The sequence below is a fragment of the Oncorhynchus gorbuscha genome, linkage group LG01 (genome assembly GCF_021184085.1).
Source record: "Oncorhynchus gorbuscha isolate QuinsamMale2020 ecotype Even-year linkage group LG01, OgorEven_v1.0, whole genome shotgun sequence".
Classification (NCBI taxonomy): domain Eukaryota; kingdom Metazoa; phylum Chordata; class Actinopteri; order Salmoniformes; family Salmonidae; genus Oncorhynchus; species Oncorhynchus gorbuscha.
In genome coordinates, this window is record NC_060173.1 from 71,126,788 (window position 1) to 71,146,906 (window position 20,119).

The following is a 20,119-nucleotide window of genomic DNA, read 5'->3' on the forward strand; positions in this document are numbered from 1 at the left end:
CAAAGTTAACATTTATTTGTGGGGCTTGCGCATCAAAAGCCCCAGCTTTAATCGTCAACATACTTATTGTGAACAAAATGTGAGAGAAATAAAGTTTTTGTGCGAATGGAACATCTCTGGGCTCTTTTATTGCAGCTCATGAAACCAGCACTTTTACATGTTGTGTTTATATTTTTGTTCGGTGTAAAAAGCATAACAACAAAATTTACCTTCATTTGCTTCCTCTGCAAACGCCATCATGACTGTGTGGTTGTTGCTGAGGATCATTGGTAACAATTGATAATTAAAAAGACTAACAGGCTAATTAAATCGATGCATGGCGGTTGTTGGCTGTGTCCTTACACAGCTCCATGGTTAGTGCCGGCAATACGAGGGCATCGCCTACAGTACTATTGTACACTATTATAATTCTATGTACACTAATCTTCCAACATTAGCATGGGTAATGAATCAAAACACTACTTTTGATTCATCAGTATATTTTGAGTGTAAAGGTCATCTAAACTGTTAAAAAAATTATTCATACATTCTTTCCTAACCCTAAAATGTTCCTCAATCTACAAGATCAGAATCTTTTTAAAACTACCAGTTGGTGTTGAAATGGAGAGGAATATGCATATATTTAGACGGACTTCTTTCAATGATCCCTATTTTATGAACCTGTCTCGAAACGCATACTGAATTTTAGATACGTTTCATATTAGGTGACAGTAGTACAGTCACCTTTTATTTTTGCCCAACAGGAACTGAATGGTGACTAATGCATGGAGTCAGTTTAATTTAAATGTATGAAAGATGTTTCTGAACGGGGAATAGTGGGTTAACTGCTTTGTTCAGGGGCAGAATGACAGATTTTTACCTTCTCAGATCAGGGATTTGACCCAGCAACCTTTTGGTTACTGGCCCAGCGCTCTAATGACTAAGCTACCTGCCGCCCCAAAGTATAGATCCAAATTTTTAAAACAATTCTTGACTTTCCAAATACATATGGTGTTGACTGTATCAACAGGATACAATTATTTCGTTACTTGCATTGGTGTGGTAAAACCAAGTGACATAAACACAACCGTCCTCTTAAATGTACCTTGCGAAACAGAGAACCTGGTTTATTTCCATTCAAATCCATTCACCACAGATATTACAAGTAATAAGCTTTTATAACAACAGCCGTGTGTTTTTCCTCAGATCCCCATGTCCCCCCTGCCTCTCACTGATGGAAAAGCATCACGGATATTCACAATTATTTGTATTATTTGGTTCTGAAGACTGGCCCCCCCAACACGTTGAGTTACCACACATTTACAATAGAATGGTAGCCTACAGCATTGTCACCTTCTGAGTCGTTAAACGAAAACACTGAAAAAAGGGTTTGTACCGCAGCATCATTTTTCTGATTGTGGAGCAGAAAAAAAGCGTTCACATCAATCCACCTTCATACACTGCAGACGCTGGGCTCCTCATCATTTTCAGAAAACAGAAGTGATCTGACATTTTGAGTTGGAGGAATACGACTGTTTATTGCCGTATAAAAATGTACAGTGGCTTTTATCGACATACATTCCATTAGGATAAACTGCTGCAAAATAGGAGGCACACCCAGTACTGCACTTCATTAAAAGTTCTGGCTCAAAACTCAAACCAGAATATCAAACACAATTGAAGTGTAGAGCAGCAACTTCAGAAAACATCATTATATACAAGATTAGATCAATTGCACACTATTTTCCTCCAAAACCTTTAAGTCTTTTTCACCACCTTATCAGAATTTGTTGTTGCCCGTCAACCCATGATGCACTCGACAGTGGAGAAAATAATGTACAGGATTACAAAAAAAAGTCTTTACATTCAACAATATTTTGAATTCATTGATAGGAAGCTGGAAATACAACCCGTCTCATATTTTTTTCTTGTATATATCCCATGTTCATCCTAATTGCCTTAAGCAAAAAAAAATCAATATTCAATACATTGTTACACTTCAGTGATCGGGAGGTGTGCAACTTCTATGGAAGCCAAGGGGTCACAACAGCCACATGCAAACAGGTCACAAGTTTAATTATTATATATTAGAGTTTCCTCTGGAATGCACATAGAGCCTCAACTCTCTGTGTGTTTTGTAGTAGCCTCGAAGACTCTGGTCAACTTCTATGGAAGCCAAGGGGTCACAACGGCCACATGCAAACAGGTCACAAGTTTAGTTATTATATATTAGAGTTTCCTCTGGAATGCACATAGAACCTCAACTCTCTGTGTGTTTTGTAGTAGCCTTAAAAGACTCTGGCTGGTAGGTCGTGGAGCACAACTTGGGTACGGTAGAAAGCCTGATCCAGTGTCCAGGGCCATCTGACAACATGAAAGCCAACACGAGGAGATACTTGACAGGCTGGGCTCAGAATGCAGCCAACATCCTGCAGTCCCAGTAGGAGGAGTGTTCGGTACGTGTCTCTCAGTTTTCAGACCTGGGTGTTTTTAGAAGCTATGGGCATTCCTGCACACTCCACAGCCCAGGGCAAACTCCTCGCCGGTAGGTGGGTGAGCCACGTGTAAGGGGCAATCTGTCCCCTCCAACTGCTTGCCTTTTGGACCTGGGGATGCAAGGAGAACAAATGAGAACAATGAGGAGTTTGGCTTGATTCTACCTAAGTCATGCATTGATGTCAATGGGAGACAAAGTGAAAATTTGCCCGTTTGAGACTACAGTTGACAGTTTGTCATGATTTGTGATTTGATAAAATAGTTTGTCATTCCATTCATTGTATTTGAAGAACCTCTGTTGGTTCCCAGTCACTGATTTAGATGTGGAAGCCAGAGGTCTGATTCTGGCCAATCAATGATATTGACTGATCGATCAAGTGCCAACAGGGTCAAATCAGCAGACGATGTGGCGGCCCTCAATGTCTTGAGCTAAGCACTGAGCTGCACCTCTGAACTACAGTATGTCAAAGAGCATCGAACAACATCAGCTTGGAATTAAGATGACATCACTATTTTAACAGAACTTTGAAACACACAGATCCCTTGGTCTGAATGATTCAAATGGATCATTTTTTATTTCCCACAGGGAGCCACCGAATCATCCCCTGCCACCAACTGGCTCATTCATCCCTTCTCTTTTCCATTGTAACTCATCCCCGGGTTGCTGTTGTAAACCCGTGGTTTTCAAACTTCTTTGTGAACCTTATTTTTGCTCTGCCTGAAGAACCGGGTCAGCTTAACCCCAGGTTAAGAACAAGAAATCAAATTTCCTGGTCGACGTAAATAACTGGTAAATAAATAACAGTAGATAAATAGGGGATTGGTCCGGTTGCATGCCTGGTACTTCAACTGCCGCGACAAGAAAAAACTTGCCCCGTACCGAGTGAAGTGGAAGACATTTGTCATTGGCCTGATATGCTCCTTAAAGGAGTCAAGGGCATAACGGCATACTACACTCACTCTACACCCTTTAACAATGTTTACATAGTGTTTTACACATTTCATACAGTATTGTAGTATATGAATACCTCACAAATACAAGTAGTGATGAAGTCAATCTCTCCTCCACTTTGAGCCAGGAGAGATGCCTATTATTAATCTTAGCTCTCTGTGTACATCCAAGGGCCAGCCGTGCTGCCCTGTTATGAGCCAATTGCAATTTTCCCTTTTTGTGGCACCTGACCACATGACTGAACAGTAGTCTAGGTGTGACAAATGTAGGGTCTGTAGGACCTGCCTTGTTGATAATGTTGTTAAGAAGCTAGAGCAGCTTTATTAACGACAGACTTCTCTCCATCTTAGCTACTGTTGTATCAATCAATATGTTTTGACCATGACAGTTTTACAATCCAGGGTTACTCCAAGCAGTTTAGCCACCCCAACTTGCTCAATTTCCACATTATTCATTACAATACCTAGCTGAGGTTTAGGATATAGTGAATGATTTGTCCCAAATACAATGCTTTCTGTTTTAGGAATATTTGCCAGTGGAATGTCATTAGCAAAGATTTTAAAAAGTAAGGGGCCTAGACAGCTGCCATTGGGAATTCCAGATTCTACCTGGGTTATGTTGGAGAGGCTTCCATTAAAGATCACACTCTGTGTTCTGATAGAGGTATCTCTCTATCCACAGTAATGCAGGGGATGTGAAGCCATAACAATTACATTTTTCCAGCAGCAGATTATGATCCGTAATGTCAAAAGCCACACTGAAGCCTAACAAAACAGCCCCCAATCTTTTTATCATCAATTTCTCTCAGCCAATCAGTCATTTGTGTAAGTGCTGTGCTTGTTGAATGTCCTTCCCTATAAACATGCTGAAATTCTGTTGTCAATTTGTTTACTGTGAAATAGCATTGTATCTGCTCAAACACTATTTTTTCCAAAAGTTTACTAAGGGTTGATAACAGGCTGATTGGTTGGCAATTTGAGCCAGTAAAGGGGGCTTTACTATTCTTGGGTAGCGGAATTACTTTTGCTTCCCTCCAGGCCTGAGGGCACACACTCCCTAGTAGGCTTAATTTGAAGATATGGCAAATAGAAGTGGCAATATAATCCACTATTTTCCATCCAAGTTGTCAGACCCCGGGGGCTTGTCATTGTTGATAGACAAAAATTAATTAACCTCTTCCACATTCACTGTACGGAATTCAAAATGACAATTCTTGTCTTTCATCATTTTATCAGTTCTACTTGGATGCGTAGTGTCAGCATTTGTTGCTGTCATGTCTAAATTTGCTAATCTTGCCAATGAAAAAAAATATTTAAGTTGGCAATATGAGTGGGTTATGTGATGAATGAGCCATCACTGACACTACGAGCCTGATTTATGAATGATGGAGCAGAGTTTGCCCTTTTCCCCAAAATGTAATTTAAGGTGCTCCCAAGTGTTTTACTATCATTCTTTATGTCATTTATCATTGTTTCATTATGTAGTTTCTTCTTTTTATTCAGTTTAGTCACCAGATTTCTCAATTTGCAGTACGTTTGACAATCGGTTGTGCAGCCAGACTTATTTGCCATTCCTTTTGCCTCATCCCTCTCAACCAGTTTGTACAGACATTTTCTTACTGGGTGCTTATTAGTAACTGGAATAAGCAATTTCATAAATGTGTCTAGTGCAGCTTCTGGTTGCTCCTCATTACACACCACGGACCAACAACTGTTATTTACATCATCAACATATGAATCACTACAAAACTTATTGTATGACCTCTTATACACGATATTAGGCCCAGCCTTCGGGACTTTGGTTTTCCTAGATATGGCTATTATATTGTAATGCAGGGGTGTCCAACCCTGTTCCTGGAGAGCTACCTTCTTGTATGTTTTAACTCCAACCCTGTTCCTGGAGAGCTACATTCCTGTATGTTTTAACACCAACCCTGTATGTTTTAACTCCAACCCTGTATGTTTTAACTCCAACCCTGTTCCTGGAGAGATACCGTCCTGTAGGTTTTAACTCCAACCCGGTTCCTGGAGAGCTACCTTCCTGTAGGTTTTAACTCCAACCCTGTTCCTGGAGAGCTACTTCCCTGTATGTTTTAACTCCAACCCTGTTCCTGGAGAGCTACCTTCCTGTAGGTTTTCACTCCAACCCTGTTCCTGGAGAGCTACCTTCCTGAATGTTTTAACTCCAACCCTGTTCCTGGAGAGCTACCTTCCTGCATGTTTTAACTCCAACCCCAGTTGTAACTAACCAGTTTATCAACCAGCTAATTCTTAGAATCAGGTAGATTAGTGTTGGAGTGAAAACCTACAGGACTGTAGCTCTCCATGAACAGGGTTGGAGCCCTGTTGTAATGTATATGGATACTGCTTTAAAGCACATTGTTGCTGCATTAGTAAAGATGTGATCAATACATGTTGATGATTTCATTCCTGTGCTGTTTGTAACCACTCTGGTAGGTTTACTGGTAACCTGATCCAGGTTGCAGGCATTGGTTACAGTTTGAAGCTTTTTCTTGAGTGGGAAGCTTGATGGTAGCCAGCCAATATTTAAAATCACCCAGAAAATATACTTCTCACATATATTATCAAGCATTTAATACGTTATCCAGATACTGACTGCACTTGGTGATCTATAGCAGCTTCCCACAATAATGGGCTTTAGGTGAGGCAGATGAACCTGCAGCCATATTACTTCAACATTATTTAACATGAGATCCTCTCTAAGCTTCACAGGAATGTGGTTCTGAATCTAAATGGCAACACCTCCACCTTTGGCATTTCTGTCTTTTCTGTAGATGTTACAACCTTGTATTGCTACCACTGTATCATCAAAGGTATACCGTATAAATCTGGTTCATAGACACATGATTACTGCATACAATATCTGTAGGATCAGCAGAGGCATTCAGGGCAGTTATAGGAACATTTAATGACATTATGATGTCATTAAAACCCACATGGACTACGATATAATCGATTTCCATGTCCTGATGTAGTACATTCGGGAGCAGCTTAGCAATGTAATTTTCTCAAACTCTGGGATAGGACATTGTTTTTGCACCAGAAGTGGTTACTTACATTGTGTCTACCAACACCCTTGGTATAATGTACATTTTCTAAAGCATTATGATGACTCAGCAACACAATGGTAGGCATTAACTGAGCTGGGCTTGGGGCATTGATATGTTATTGTCTCAACGCAGCCTTATAATAAAAAAATATATATATAAAAAAAATAATAATAATTATAATGCGGTGTAAGGATCCAGGAATCCAAATGATTTGGGTGGATCTCATCCTCCTTATAAAACGCGTTTTGTTTCCAAAAGGTATCAAAATTGTCAACAAAAGTTAAAATCAACTGAGCTGCAATAATCACGTAGCCAGTTGTGAAGACAAAGAATCCTGCTATAGAGTTCAAATGCCACGATTCAGAGGACACAGGGCCAGATATGTTGGGTCTTGTTTTAGTCAGTCAGTCAACCAGGTTCAACTGTTCAGGGCTGCTCTTCATAATGTCATTAAAACCCACATGGACTACGATATAATCAATTTCCATGTCATGATGTAGTATATTCGGGAGCAGCTTAGCAATGTAATTCTCTCAAACTCTGGGATATGACATTGTTTTGGAACCAGAAATGGTCAACATTTCTTTCCGTGGAGCTGCCCCAAAATCATGCTTGGCTGGAAAGACGAGGAAATCCGCCCACTGCCACGCTTCACAGGATTAGGAGAACCCTTTATGGACGGGCGAGAGGCAGGATAACTTGAGCCCGTTCCTCCCAGCGCCTAACCCTCCGACAGATGGAGAAGCCCCGCTCGATCCAGAGCAGGGACTGAAAATTACAGACGCCGACTATGAAAACCTGTTTTCGCTTTGTCATTATGGGGTATTGTGTGTACATTGATGAGGAAAATGTTTTATTTAATACATTTTAGAATAAGGCTGTAACGTAACAAATTGTGGGGTCCCAATACTTTTCGAATGGTCCGTACATATAATGTATTTGACATTGCTGGCCTGAGGTCACTGGTTCGAATCCCCAAGCCGGTAAGGTGGAAAAATCTGCCATTCTCCCCTTGAGCAAGGCAGTTAATAGCAACCGCTCCCCTAGGAGCCGATGACGTGGACGTCCATTAAGGCAGCCCTCCGCACCTCTCTGATTCAGAGGGGCTGGGTGTCTGAGCGGTCTGTCTGAACTACTGGCACACAGCTTGGACACCCATGCATACCCCGCAAGTTATGCCACCAGAGGTCTCTTCACAGTCTCCAAGTCCAGAACAGACTATGGGAGGTGAACAGTACTACATAGAACTCTATTCCACATCAAGTAACTGATGCAAGTAGTAAAATCAAATTTAAAAAACAAATAAAATACACCTTATGGAACATCGGGGACTGGGAAGCAAACACAGGCACAGAGACACACACACACGATAACATATGCACTATACACATGGATTTTGTACTGTAGATATGTGATTGTGGTGGAGTAGGGACCTGAGTTTCACACAGTGTGTGGTGAAATCTATGTATGTATTGTTTTTAAATTGTATAAACTGCCTCAATTTTGCTGGACCCCAGGAATAGTAGCTGCTAATGGGGATCCATAATAAATACAGATACAAATGCGGAAGACACATTTTGGTTGAATGCGGTCAGTTGTGCAACTGACTAGGTATCCCCTTTCCCTAGTGTTATATTGTAATGCATGATATTGCTGCATTGTTACAGCTAGAAACACAAACATTACACTGCAACTGCATTAACATCTGCAAAGCTGTGTTCGCAACCAATAAACTTAGATTGTTTTAGAATTTAATATTTTAGTATTTTGTTCTGTATTTTGTTCACTGAAATACAATCCTAAAAAAGTGTGCATGTCAGCAGTCAAGTTTTCAAGATGGAGCACTTTCTGTACCTGCAGGACAGTGAGGCAGCTCCTCCTTGGGCACGCTGGTCATCCTCTGGAAGTCATCGTGGCAGGCGTTACAGAAGTGAGTGGTGCCGAAGCAGAAGAACACAGCCACCGAGCAGCAGTAACGGCATTTGTACTCCAGAAAGTCTGTCCCGTGCTTGGAACACATCTGCAGATGGAAAATGGATATGTTATACTACATTGGGAAAGGATGATCAATAGAAACAGGATGCATTCGGAAAGTATTCAGAACCCTCGACTTTTTCCACATTTTGTTACGTCAAAGCCTTATTCTAAAATAGATTCAATCGTTTTTTTTCGTCCTCAATCTACACGGAATACCCCATAATGACAAAACAAAAACAAGTTTAGAAAAATAAAAAAACTGAAATATCAGATTTACAGTGCATTCGGAAAGTATTTACACCCCTCAACTTTTTCCACATTTTGTTACGTTACAGTTTTATTCTAAAATGGATTAAATTTAAAAAATGTCTTTATAAATCTACACAAAATACACCATAATGACATTTACATTTACATTTACATTTAAGTCATTTAGCAGACGCTCTTATCCAGAGCGACTTACAAATTGGTGCATTCACCTTATGACATCCAGTGGAACAGTCACTTTACAATAGTGCATCTAAAACTTAAGGGGGGTGAGAGGGATACTTATCCTATCCTAGGTATTCCTTAAAGAGGTGGGGTTTCAGGTGTCTCCGGAAGGTGGTGATTGACTCCGCTGTCCTGGCGTCGTGAGGGAGTTTGTTCCACCATTGGGGGGCCAGGGCAGCGAACAGTTTTGACTGGGCTGAGCGGGAGCTGTACTTCCTCAGTGGTAGGGAGGCGAGCAGGCCAGAGGTGGATGAACGCAGTGCCCTTGTTTGGGTGTAGGGCCTGATCAGAGCCTGGAGGTACTGAGGTGCCGTTCCCCTCACAGCTCCGTAGGCAAGCACCATGGTCTTGTAGCGGATGCAAGCTTCAACTGGAAGCCAGTGGAGAGAACGGAGGAGCGGGGTGACGTGAGAGAACTTGGGAAGGTTGAACATCAGACGGGCTGCGGCGTTCTGGATGAGTTGAAGGGGTTTAATGGCACAGGCAGGGAGCCCAGCCAACAGCGAGTTGCAGTAATCCAGACGGGAGATGACAAGTGCCTGGATTAGGACCTGCGCCGCTTCCTGTGTGAGGCAGGGTCATACTCTGCGGATGTTGTAGAGCATGAACCTACAGGAACGGGCCACCGCCTTGATGTTGGTTGAGAACGACAGGGTGTTGTCCAGGATCACGCCAAGGTTCTTAGCGCTCTGGGAGGAGGACACAATGGAGTTGTCAACCGTGATGGCGAGATCATGGAACGGGCAGTCCTTCCCCGGGAGGAAGAGCAGCTCCGTCTTGCCGAGGTTCAGCTTGAGGTGGTGATCCGTCATCCACACTGATATGTCTGCCAGACATGCAGAGATGCGATTTGCCACCTGGTCATCAGAAGGGGGAAAGGAGAAGTTTAATTGTGTGTCGTCTGCATAGCAATGATAGGAGAGACCATGTGAGGTTATGACAGAGCCAAGTGACTTGGTGTATAGCGAGAACAGGAGAGGGCCTAGAACAGAGCCCTGGGGGACACCAGTGGTGAGAGCGCGTGGTGAGGAGACAGATTCTCGCCACGCCACCTGGTAGGAGCGACCTGTCAGGTAGGACGCAATCCAAGCGTGGGCCGCGCCGGAGATGCCCAACTCGGAGAGGGTGGAGAGGAGGATCTGATGGTTCACAGTATCGAAGGCAGCCGATAGATCTAGAAGGATGAGAGCAGAGGAGAGAGAGTTAGCTTTAGCAGTGCGGAGCGCCTCCGTGATACAGAGGAGAGCAGTCTCAGTTGAATGACTAGTCTTGAAACCTGACTGATTTGGATCAAGAAGGTCATTCAGAGAGAGATAGCGGGAGAGCTGGCCAAGGACGGCACGTTCAAGAGTTTTGGAGAGAAAAGAAAGAAGGGATACTGGTCTGTAATTGTTGACATCGGAGGGATCGAGTGTAGGTTTTTTCAGAAGGGGTGCAACTCTCGCTCTCTTGAAGACGGAAGGGACGTAGCCAGCGGTCAGGGATGAGTTGATGAGCGAGGTGAGGTAAGGGAGAAGGTCTCCGGAAATGGTCTGGAGAAGAGAGGAGGGGATAGGGTCAAGCGGGCAGGTTGTTGGGCGGCCGGCCGTCACAAGACGCGAGATTTCATCTGGAGAGAGAGGGGAGAAAGAGGTCAGAGCACAGGGTAGGGCAGTGTGAGCAGAACCAGCGATGTCGTTTGACTTAGCAAACGAGGATCGGATGTCGTCGACCTTCTTTTCAAAATGGTTGACGAAGTCATCTGCAGAGAGGGAGGAGGGGGGGGGGAGGGGGATTCAGGAGGGAGGAGAAGGTGGCAAAGAGCTTCCTAGGGTTAGAGGCAGATGCTTGGAATTTAGCGTGGTAGAAAGTGGCTTTAGCAGCAGAGACAGAGGAGGAAAATGTAGAGAGGAGGGAGTGAAAGGATGCCAGGTCCGCAGGGAGGCGAGTTTTCCTCCATTTCCGCTCGGCTGCCCGGAGCCCTGTTCTGTGAGCTCGCAATGAGTCATCGAGCCACGGAGCGGGAGGGGAGGACCGAGCCGGCCTGGAGGATAGGGGACATAGAGAGTCAAGGGATGCAGAGAGGGAGGAGAGGAGGGTTGAGGAGGCAGAATCAGGAGATAGGTGGGAGAAGGTTTGAGCGGAGGGAAGAGATGATAGGATGGAAGAGGAGAGAGTAGCGGGGAGAGAGAGCGAAGGTTGGGACGGCGCGATACCATCCGAGTAGGGGCAGTTTGGGAGGTGTTGGATGAGAGCGAGAGTGAAAAGGATACAAGGCAGTGGTCGGAGACTTGGAGGGGAGTTGCAATGAGGTTAGTGGAAGAACAGCATCTAGTAAAGATGAGGTCGAGCGTATTGCCTGCCTTGTGAGTAGGGGGGGAAGGTGAGAGGGTGAGGTCAAAAGAGGAGAGGAGTGGAAAGAAGGAGGCAGAGAGGAAAGAGTCAAAGGTAGACGTGGGGAGGTTAAAGTCGCCCAGAACTGTGAGAGGTGAGCCGTCCTCAGGAAAGGAGCTTATCAAGGCATCAAGCTCATTGATGAACTCTCCGAGGGAACCTGGAGGGCGATAAATGATAAGGATGTTAAGCTTGAAAGGGCTAGTAACTGTGACAGCATGGAATTCAAAGGAGGCGATAGACAGATGGGTAAGGGGAGAAAGAGAGAATGACCACTTGGGAGAGATGAGGATCAAAGCGAAGCGACAACAGGTTTTTAGACATTTTTGTAAATTTATAAAAAATTAAGAACTGAAATACCTTATTTACATACAGTGGCAAAAAAAGTATGTGTACCCTTTGGAATAATTTGGATCTCTAAATAATTGGGTCATAAAATTAAATCTGATCTTCATCTAAGTCACAACAGACAAACACAGTCTGCTTATACTAATAAAACACAAATTATTGTATTTTCTTGTCTATATTGAATACATCATTCAAACATTCACAGTGTAGGTTGGGAAAAGTATGTGAATCCCTAGGCTATTGACTTCTCCAAAAGCTAATTGGAGTCAGGAGTCAGCTAACCTGGAGTCCAATCAATGAGACGAGATAGGAGATGAGCTGCCCTTTAAAAAAAACCTCACAAAATTTGAGTTTGCTATTCACAAGAAGCATTGCCTGCAGTGAACCATGCCTCAAACAAAAGTTCTCAGAAGACACAAGATTAAGAATAGTTGACTTGCATAAAGCTGGAAAGGGTTACAAAGTATCTCTAAAAATCAGTCCACGGTAATACAAAATGTCTCTAAAATGTAGAAAGTTCAGAACTGTTGCTACTCTCCCTACGTGTAGCCATCCTGCAAAGATGACTGCAAGAGCACAGCGCAGAATGCTCAATGAGGTTAAGAAGAATCCTAGAGTGTCAGGTAAAGACTTACAGAAATCTCTGGAACATGTTGACGAGTCTATGATATGTAAAACACTAAACAAGAATGGTGTTCATGGGAGGACACCACAGAAGAAGCCACTGCTGTCCAAAAACAACATGGCTGCACATCTGAAGTTTGCAAAAATGCTCCTGGATGTTCCACAGCGTGACTGGCAAAATATGTGGACAGATGAAAATAAAGTTGAGTTGTTTGCAAGGAACACACAACACTATGTGTGGATAAAAAAGGCACAGCACACCAACATCAAATCCTCATCCCAACTGTAAAGTATGGTGGATAGAGCATCGTGGTTTGGAGCTGCTTTGCTGCCTCAGGGCCCGGACAGCTTGCCATCATTGATGGAAAAATGAATTCCCAAGTTTATAAAGACATTTTGCAGGAGAATGTATTTCTATCTGTCCGCCAATTGAAGCTCAACAGAAGTTGGGTGATGCAATAGGACAGTAGTTCCCAAACTTTGTATTAGAGGTCGACCGATTAATTGGAATGGCCGATTAATTAGGGACGATTTCAAGTTTTCATAACAATCGGAAATCGGTATTTTTGGACACCGATTGAATTATATATATATTTTTTTACACCTTTATTTAAAGATGTAACAGCATTGGGCTATTTATTTAACTAGGCAAGTCAGTTAAGAATACATTCTTATTTTCAATGACGGCCGAGGAAACAGTGGGTTAACTGCCTTGTTCAGGGGCAGAACAACAGATTTTCACCTTGTCAGCTGCGGGGAACCAATCTTGCAACCTTACAGTTAACTAGTCCTTGTGCACTCCACAAGGAGACTGCCTGTTACGCGAATGCAGTAAGCCAAGGTAAGTTGCTAGCTTGCATTGAACTTATCTTATAAAAAACAATCAATCATAATCACTCGTTAACTACACATGGTTGATATTACTAGATATTATCTAGCGTGTCCTGCGTTGCATATAATCTGACTACGCATACAAGTATCTAAGTATCTGACTGAGCGGTGGTAGGCAGAAGCAGGCGCGTAAACATTCAGCACTTTAGTGTGTTTGCCAGCAGCTCTTCGTTGTGTGTCAAGCATTGCGCTGTTTATGACTTCAAGCCTATCAACTCCCGAGATGAGGCTGGTGTAACCGAAGTGAAATGGCTAGGGAAATGGCCAGGGAGGAGCGAGGAGAGGGACGGAAGCTATACTGTTACACTGGCAATACTAAAGTGCCTATAAGAACATCCAATAGTCAAAGGTTAATGAAATACAAATGGTATAGAGGGAAATAGTCCTATAATTCCTATAATATCTAGAACTTAAAACTTCTTACCTGGGAATATTGAAGACTCATGTTAAAAGGAACCACTAGCTTTCATATATTCTCATGTTCTGAGCAATGAACTTAAACGTTAGCTTTTTTACATGGCACATAATGCACTTTTACTTTCTTCTCAAACATTGTGTTGTTTCATTATTTATTTGAGGCTAAATGGATTTTATTAAGTTAAAATAAAAGTGTTCATTCAGTATTGTTGTAATTGTCATTACAAATAAATAAATAATTTTTTTGTTTTAATCGTCCAATAAATCGGTATCGTTTTTTTTGGGGTCCTCCAATAAATCGATATCGGTGTTGAAAAAACAAAATCGGTCGACCTCTAGTTAGGGGAAAAAACAAAACGTGCACCATCTGGGTTCCTAGAGGAATGAGTTTGGAAAACACTGCCCAAAGGCCTTCTCTGGACCTTTCCCTTGACCCACCTGTGCCCTGGACACATCTGAGCATGCTCCACAGATCAACTCGCTGGGGTCGTAGTCGTCTCCCTGTCCTGCCTCCGCGTCACAGCGCGCCTCTCCTCCAAAGTACGCCTGCAACAGAGAAAGGAAGGGAAGGGGTCAGGGGATAAGCCTCCCAAATAAATTAATTAGAGACAAGTGAAACTGACTGACAGACATCTGTGAAAGATATTACTTCCAAAACATTCTATGTAGGAAAATGTAGCCTGCTGCTCCTGTGTTCCCAAAGGTATAGCTCACTATTTAAGTTTTTGTTATTTTTTAAATTCACACGACAACACTCTTGCTAAATCGACAATAAGTTTAATCTTAATCTTAGGATCATTTCTATGGTCCCGCTTTAAACGACGTGCAGCTTATAAAGGCTTAATAAAGCCTTCATAAACACTACATAAATGTGTTACAAATCATGCTTTATAAAGTCTTTATAAATGTGGCATAACTGTGACATAACCACCAATGTCAAATGTGACATAACCTGAGTGAAGCAGCGGTCTAAGGCAATGCATCGGAGTGCTTGAGGTTTCACTACAAACTTGAGTTCGATCCTGGGCTCTGTCGCAGCCGGCCGCGACCCGGAGACCTATGAGGCGGTGCACAATTGGCCCAGCGTTGTCTGGGTTAGTGGAGGGTTTGGCCGGCCGGGATGTCCTTGTCCCATCGCGCTCTAGCGACTCCTGTGGCGGGCCGGGAGCATACACGCTGACACGGTCGCCAGTTATACAGTGTTTCCTCCGACACATTGGTGCGGCTGGCTTCTGGGTTAAGTGAGCAGTGTGTCAAGAAATAGTGCAGCTTGGCAGGGTCGTGTTTCTGAGGACGCATGGCTCTCGACCTTTTTGCAGCGATGGGACAAGACTAACTACCAATTGGATATCATGAAATAAAGTAAAACAAAAGTTCCCTTCGAAAAAGGGGAGTCAATATCTAGAAAAGCAAACTCTTCAAACCATCCTAACACTCTTGCCAAATCACCGTATTACGCTACTCATCAACCCACTGGGAACCATCGACACGGCAGGCTAGCCTATCTTCACAGAAACTGCTTCAGGAGCGAATGGAACAGAGTGAACTCTATAGTTCTGTTCAGGACTATACGACACGACGGACAAAGACATTCACACGTAAATACATTCATGATTTCTTATTCCAAATGGGCGGCGGTTCATGTGCAAAATATTTGATTACTGTGAGAATAGTTTCAAAAATGTATTGATGATAAGTCTATTGCCAACGCAACAATATACATTGTAATACAATTATAAAGAATAACAAATATAGAATGGTAGTAAATAATAATACTACAAAATTAAATGAAAAAATTATAAAATGCTAATAGTAGAAATGTAATAAATATAAAAAGCTAAACATGGAAAATGAAACATAACTAAGTAACTACTATCTTCATCATTACATCAGTGCTACAACTACCACTACTACAACCATCATTAAACTGCTAACATTACCATCACCCCATACTACCCCCATACCTCTACTATATGGAATGATAATCACAACAATAATAATATTAATAACAATATTTTTTAAATGTTGTAGTAATAACAATAAAAATAAGTTGGTTACTGTTTACTATGCAGATATTATTCAGTGTCCCTCAGGCTATGGCAGGCAAATACTTATTTGACTGCAAGAAGAGCCATTGCTCCTTCGCCAATGAGTATTTTTAGTTTTAAAATTTGGAATAAATGTAGTCATTTTTGTGAATAATGAATATCTTGGTAAGGAATATTTCTCACAGTAAAGGAGAAAGTGCATCTCTACCTCCCCTGTCATGCAGTGACCACATACACGCTCCTCTTTGGGTAGCCATGTTTTTTTATGTCTGCCGGTTTCTATTGTCAATTGGTGGACACTCAGCCTGTACTTGGTAAGGATCTGTCTCTGCTTCGTATCTCTGACAGAGTAGAGATAATGAGCCAATTCATATTCTCTGTTTAGGGCCAGATGGTAATTCAGTCGATTTTGGGATTTTGTTTTGTTTTTTCAATGTTGTAAATAACTTCTTATAAAATAAGTTACAGGTCTGTGAGAGCCAGAAATCGTGCTGGTTTGTAGCTGACCAAATACTTATTTTCCACCATAATTTGCCAATTCATAAAAAATCCTACAATGTGATTTTCTGGATTTTTTTCTTCTCATTTTGTCTGTCATAGCAAGTGTACCTATGATGAAAATTACAGGCCTCTCTCATCTTTTTAAGTGGGAGAACTTGCACAATTGGTGGCTGACTAAACACTTTTTTCCCCCACTACATGGTCAGTAGTGAGATGGTGTTTATTAATTAGTGTGTGTGTAAGGTGTATTTATGGTCAGGGAGAAAGCCAATTTGACCATTTACTTATTACATTTTTTTCTTGAAGGTTTGAATTCAAAATGCTACAGAAAACCTTTCCCAAGTTGCTGTCGACACAAATTCCCCTGTAATTGTTGGGTCTGATTTGTCTCCACTTCTGTGGACAGGGAAGATGAGCCCCTGGTTCCAGACATCAAGAAAGCAGACAGAAGTTAATACCATGTTGAACCGTTTAATGCAGCATTTTGCAACTCAGGTGTGCTGTTTTTCAGCATTTCATTTCTGATGTTATCTAGACCACAAGCTTTCTTTGATTTTATAGATTTGAGCTTTTCATTTAGTTCTTGTTGGGTTATTGGGTAATCTAATGGAATTTGGTTGTTTTTAATGACTGATTCAAGGATGTTACATTTTTCGTGAATTTCTAATTGGTTTTGTTGTAAGTCTTTTTAGGGAGGTTTTTGTATAGATTCTCAAAATAAGTTTTCCAAATTCCTTCATCTTGTATCGCTAATTCTTGCGGCTTTGTCGTGCTTAAATTGTTCCACATGTCCCAGAACTGATTTTGGTCAATTGCGTTTTCAATTTTTCATCAAGTGTCTTACTGGTATAATTAAATGTATTATGTTTCAGTGTATGTTTATACTGTTTCAAAGTATTCATAGCGTAGCTCTGGGTTGTTTTGCTACTTACTGTTTTTCATTTGACATTTGTCTTAGGTATTTTCTAATTATTTTACATTCGTTGTCAAACCATTTTTTCAGAAACATTTAGTTTTTCGTTTCTGATGTTGCATTTTTTGGTTTTCTCAAATTTGCTTTAGATGCTGCTTTTTGGAAAATGCAGTTGATGTTTTGAGTAGCCGAATTTATACCATCTTTATTGATTTGGTATTGTGAGTTATTGAAGAACTGTATTAGAGTTCATCATTTCATTTGAGTTCAATGTTTCAATGAATCTCTCTGCACTGTTTGGAGCCCATCTCTACGATTGGTCTATGTAGTAGAGTTTATTGGGCTGTTTTTTTAGAATGAGTATTGCTGGTTATTTTTTTCAGAAACACGTTGATCTGACTGTGATCTGACAGTGGTGTCTGTGGTCCGACAGTGAATGCACTAATGGAGGAGGGGTAAATGTCAGTGATGGCATAATCGACTACACTTGTCCCAAGAGCTGAGCAGTAAGTAAACTGACCTAAAGAGACCCCTCTGATTCTACCATTAAGCATGTACAGGCCTAAGGCTCAACAGAGATGCACTAACTCCGTCCCATTTTTGTTCAGTATTTGGTCAGGACTGTTTCTATTATTTATAATAGGGCTACTTTACAAGGAGGGGTGTCCAAATATGTGGTGGTTACCTACCGCATCAGTGTAGTCAGGCTCAGAACCTGTTCTTGCATTGAAATCTCCACAAAGAAGCACTTTACCCTCTGCCTGAAATGTAATGATTTCTGTATGGAGATTGTCAATAAACTGATCATTGTAATATGATGAATCTGAAGGAGGAGCATAAGCTGCCCACATGTATGTATACATCATTGTCACAATATATTGTACCTTTGTTAAGTTTTAGCCAAATGTGGTTAGTACCTTTTTTAATTTCATTCAGTGCATGAACATGTTTATAACCACAGATATGCTCCCATTCTTGGTGGTTAAGAATAAGGGGTTTCATGACCTCGTGTAAGTGATTGAGCCACGTTACGCACTTTTCCGCTTCGCATGCATTTCAGCAAACAGGTAGTACCCGCTCAATATAAGCAAGCTGAAGCCAAAGTTAATGAATTGGTCAATGCACCCTGTGTTGCACTTCCTACAGATGGGATGGACCTCCAGGGATACAGAGAGCTACTTAACAGTGACAGTTCATCACATTACCCCAGAGTGGGAAATGAAAAGTACCATGCCTATTTTTCTCTTTGTAAGAAAACATTATAGCACATACAATGTCTGAGCCATGTTTACATACTGATTGCACACGCATGCTGCACTTTATTTTAGTGTTGCTGTTGATGAGTAATCATATGTTCTCGTCAGGAATTATATGACTCATGATCATATATGTAATCAGGAATACCAACATTTAGCATTTTTCTTAGATAATGTTTCTTTAACTACAGTTACTGTTGGCATTTCATATCGAAACCGAACCATGACCCTAAAACCACAATGTACCAAACCATGCGTTTGGTGAACCATTACACCCCTAGTGCCTACCTTTTGGCACTTGTAGCAGACGTAGTAGGCGTATCGATTCATTGCGAAGCCGGCCGGGTCGTTGTGGAAGCGGGCACCGGGCGTGGTGATGGCCTCGCTCTTGTGCAGCCCCTCATACTCCATCCTCATCAGAGCCTTCCTCCGTACGTCCTCAAACAGCTCCTTGATAGGGTCCAGCAGGTCCTTGATGACCGAGTGGTTGATCTTGTTCTGGGAGAAAAAACGCAACAGCCCAGTCAAGTAAGAGTCTGAGTCAATTCTATCTCCTTTTTTAAACTCGGTTGGCACAATGTTAATTTGTTCAAAATCAGTCAGAACTGTTATGATCCAAGCACGTTACATTGAAAATCATGAAGATAGGAATCTTTGCCAGGTCAATTGGTAAACTCTACATAACACAATTCATTGCCACTCATTGGAACTTTTGCTTTATTTTATTGACCGTGAAGAGCAGAAAGGTCGGAGGAGTGCGAGTCAGAAGGGCCGTAGGTTGGATTCGAACCAATGCAATTCCTGTTAGTGCTGAGGTCAAAGGCACTAACCGTTAGACCACACAGGCCACATGATCTCTGTTAAACCTATTCATGGTTATGTATGTGTTTTATAGTGTGCCTATTGCCCTACTACCTGCAAAAATCCCAGTTATTTTAGAGAAGTAAATCCTGTCCAATGTGTGGTGGATACGGTTTCCCATGTAGCCCTTTGTGGTGGAAAGTGGGTGCGTATCAGGTATCATAGGGTACCTGCGCGCTGCACATACTGTGCGCATGGTAACAGAGAGCCTCAATTCTGGTATAAGGGGGAGCGTAACTATGGAATACCACTTTTTTTTTTGCTAAACACATGGCTAGAAATGCCTTGTGTGCAAGACTAGTGACAAGTGCGTGTCAGTAAAATAGGCAAAAAACCTGAAAAGGTGCGAGCCCTCCATACAAAGCAACACAACCAGCAAACCAACCTGGTGAACTAAACCAGCGAATCAATAAACATATCTAATCCATACTTGGTGCATTTATGAGGGAATAGATGGAAGATAAACCAATGGAAACGGGCGGGATGTTCTCCCATTTTTCTAGACCATATTTGAGACTGTGTATTACTAGATGTTCCAGGGCGACACTGGAGATTGGTATTATATTCACCATAGCCTGGCAACAAGGGCGCAGCCAATTTGCTGCGGTTGTCGCATTGATACACAGCTGGTGATGTGATTAGATATAAATTACATTTGTCAAAACAATTAAATAACTTGCAGAATTTGAAAGATCTTGTAATTCTCTGGTGAGAAAAGTTATTGAAAAGGATAAGGCTCAACGCTTGCTCACTATTAAAAACTACATTTTATTTAAGTAATAGTTAAAACCTTCATCAACTGATTTCATCTGAAAAAAAGTATAAGCACTCATAATTTGCATTCCCATAAAATAATAACTGGCGGGTTAGCCAGTTAAATTTGTAGCACAACAGATTGCAAATATCCGAATGTTATCTACA

General features: G+C 41.8%; 1 protein-coding gene across 4 annotated transcripts in view; it reads right to left on the bottom strand.

The window, feature by feature from the left end:
- Positions 1-1,081: 1,081 nt before the first annotated feature.
- The window catches only part of LOC124041573 (E3 ubiquitin-protein ligase MYCBP2-like), a 233,183-nt gene continuing 214,145 nt past the window's right edge, over positions 1,082-20,119 (bottom strand). For all 4 annotated transcript variants that reach the window (XM_046359324.1, XM_046359315.1, XM_046359308.1 and 1 more), the window contains 4 exons: positions 18,626-18,835; positions 14,058-14,165; positions 8,352-8,517; positions 1,082-2,585 (listed from right to left, as the gene is read on the bottom strand). In XM_046359324.1, coding sequence (XP_046215280.1) covers positions 2,470-2,585; positions 8,352-8,517; positions 14,058-14,165; positions 18,626-18,835 — 600 coding nt within the window. In that variant the 3' untranslated portion in view covers positions 1,082-2,469. The remainder of the gene's footprint in view (positions 2,586-8,351; positions 8,518-14,057; positions 14,166-18,625; positions 18,836-20,119) is intronic.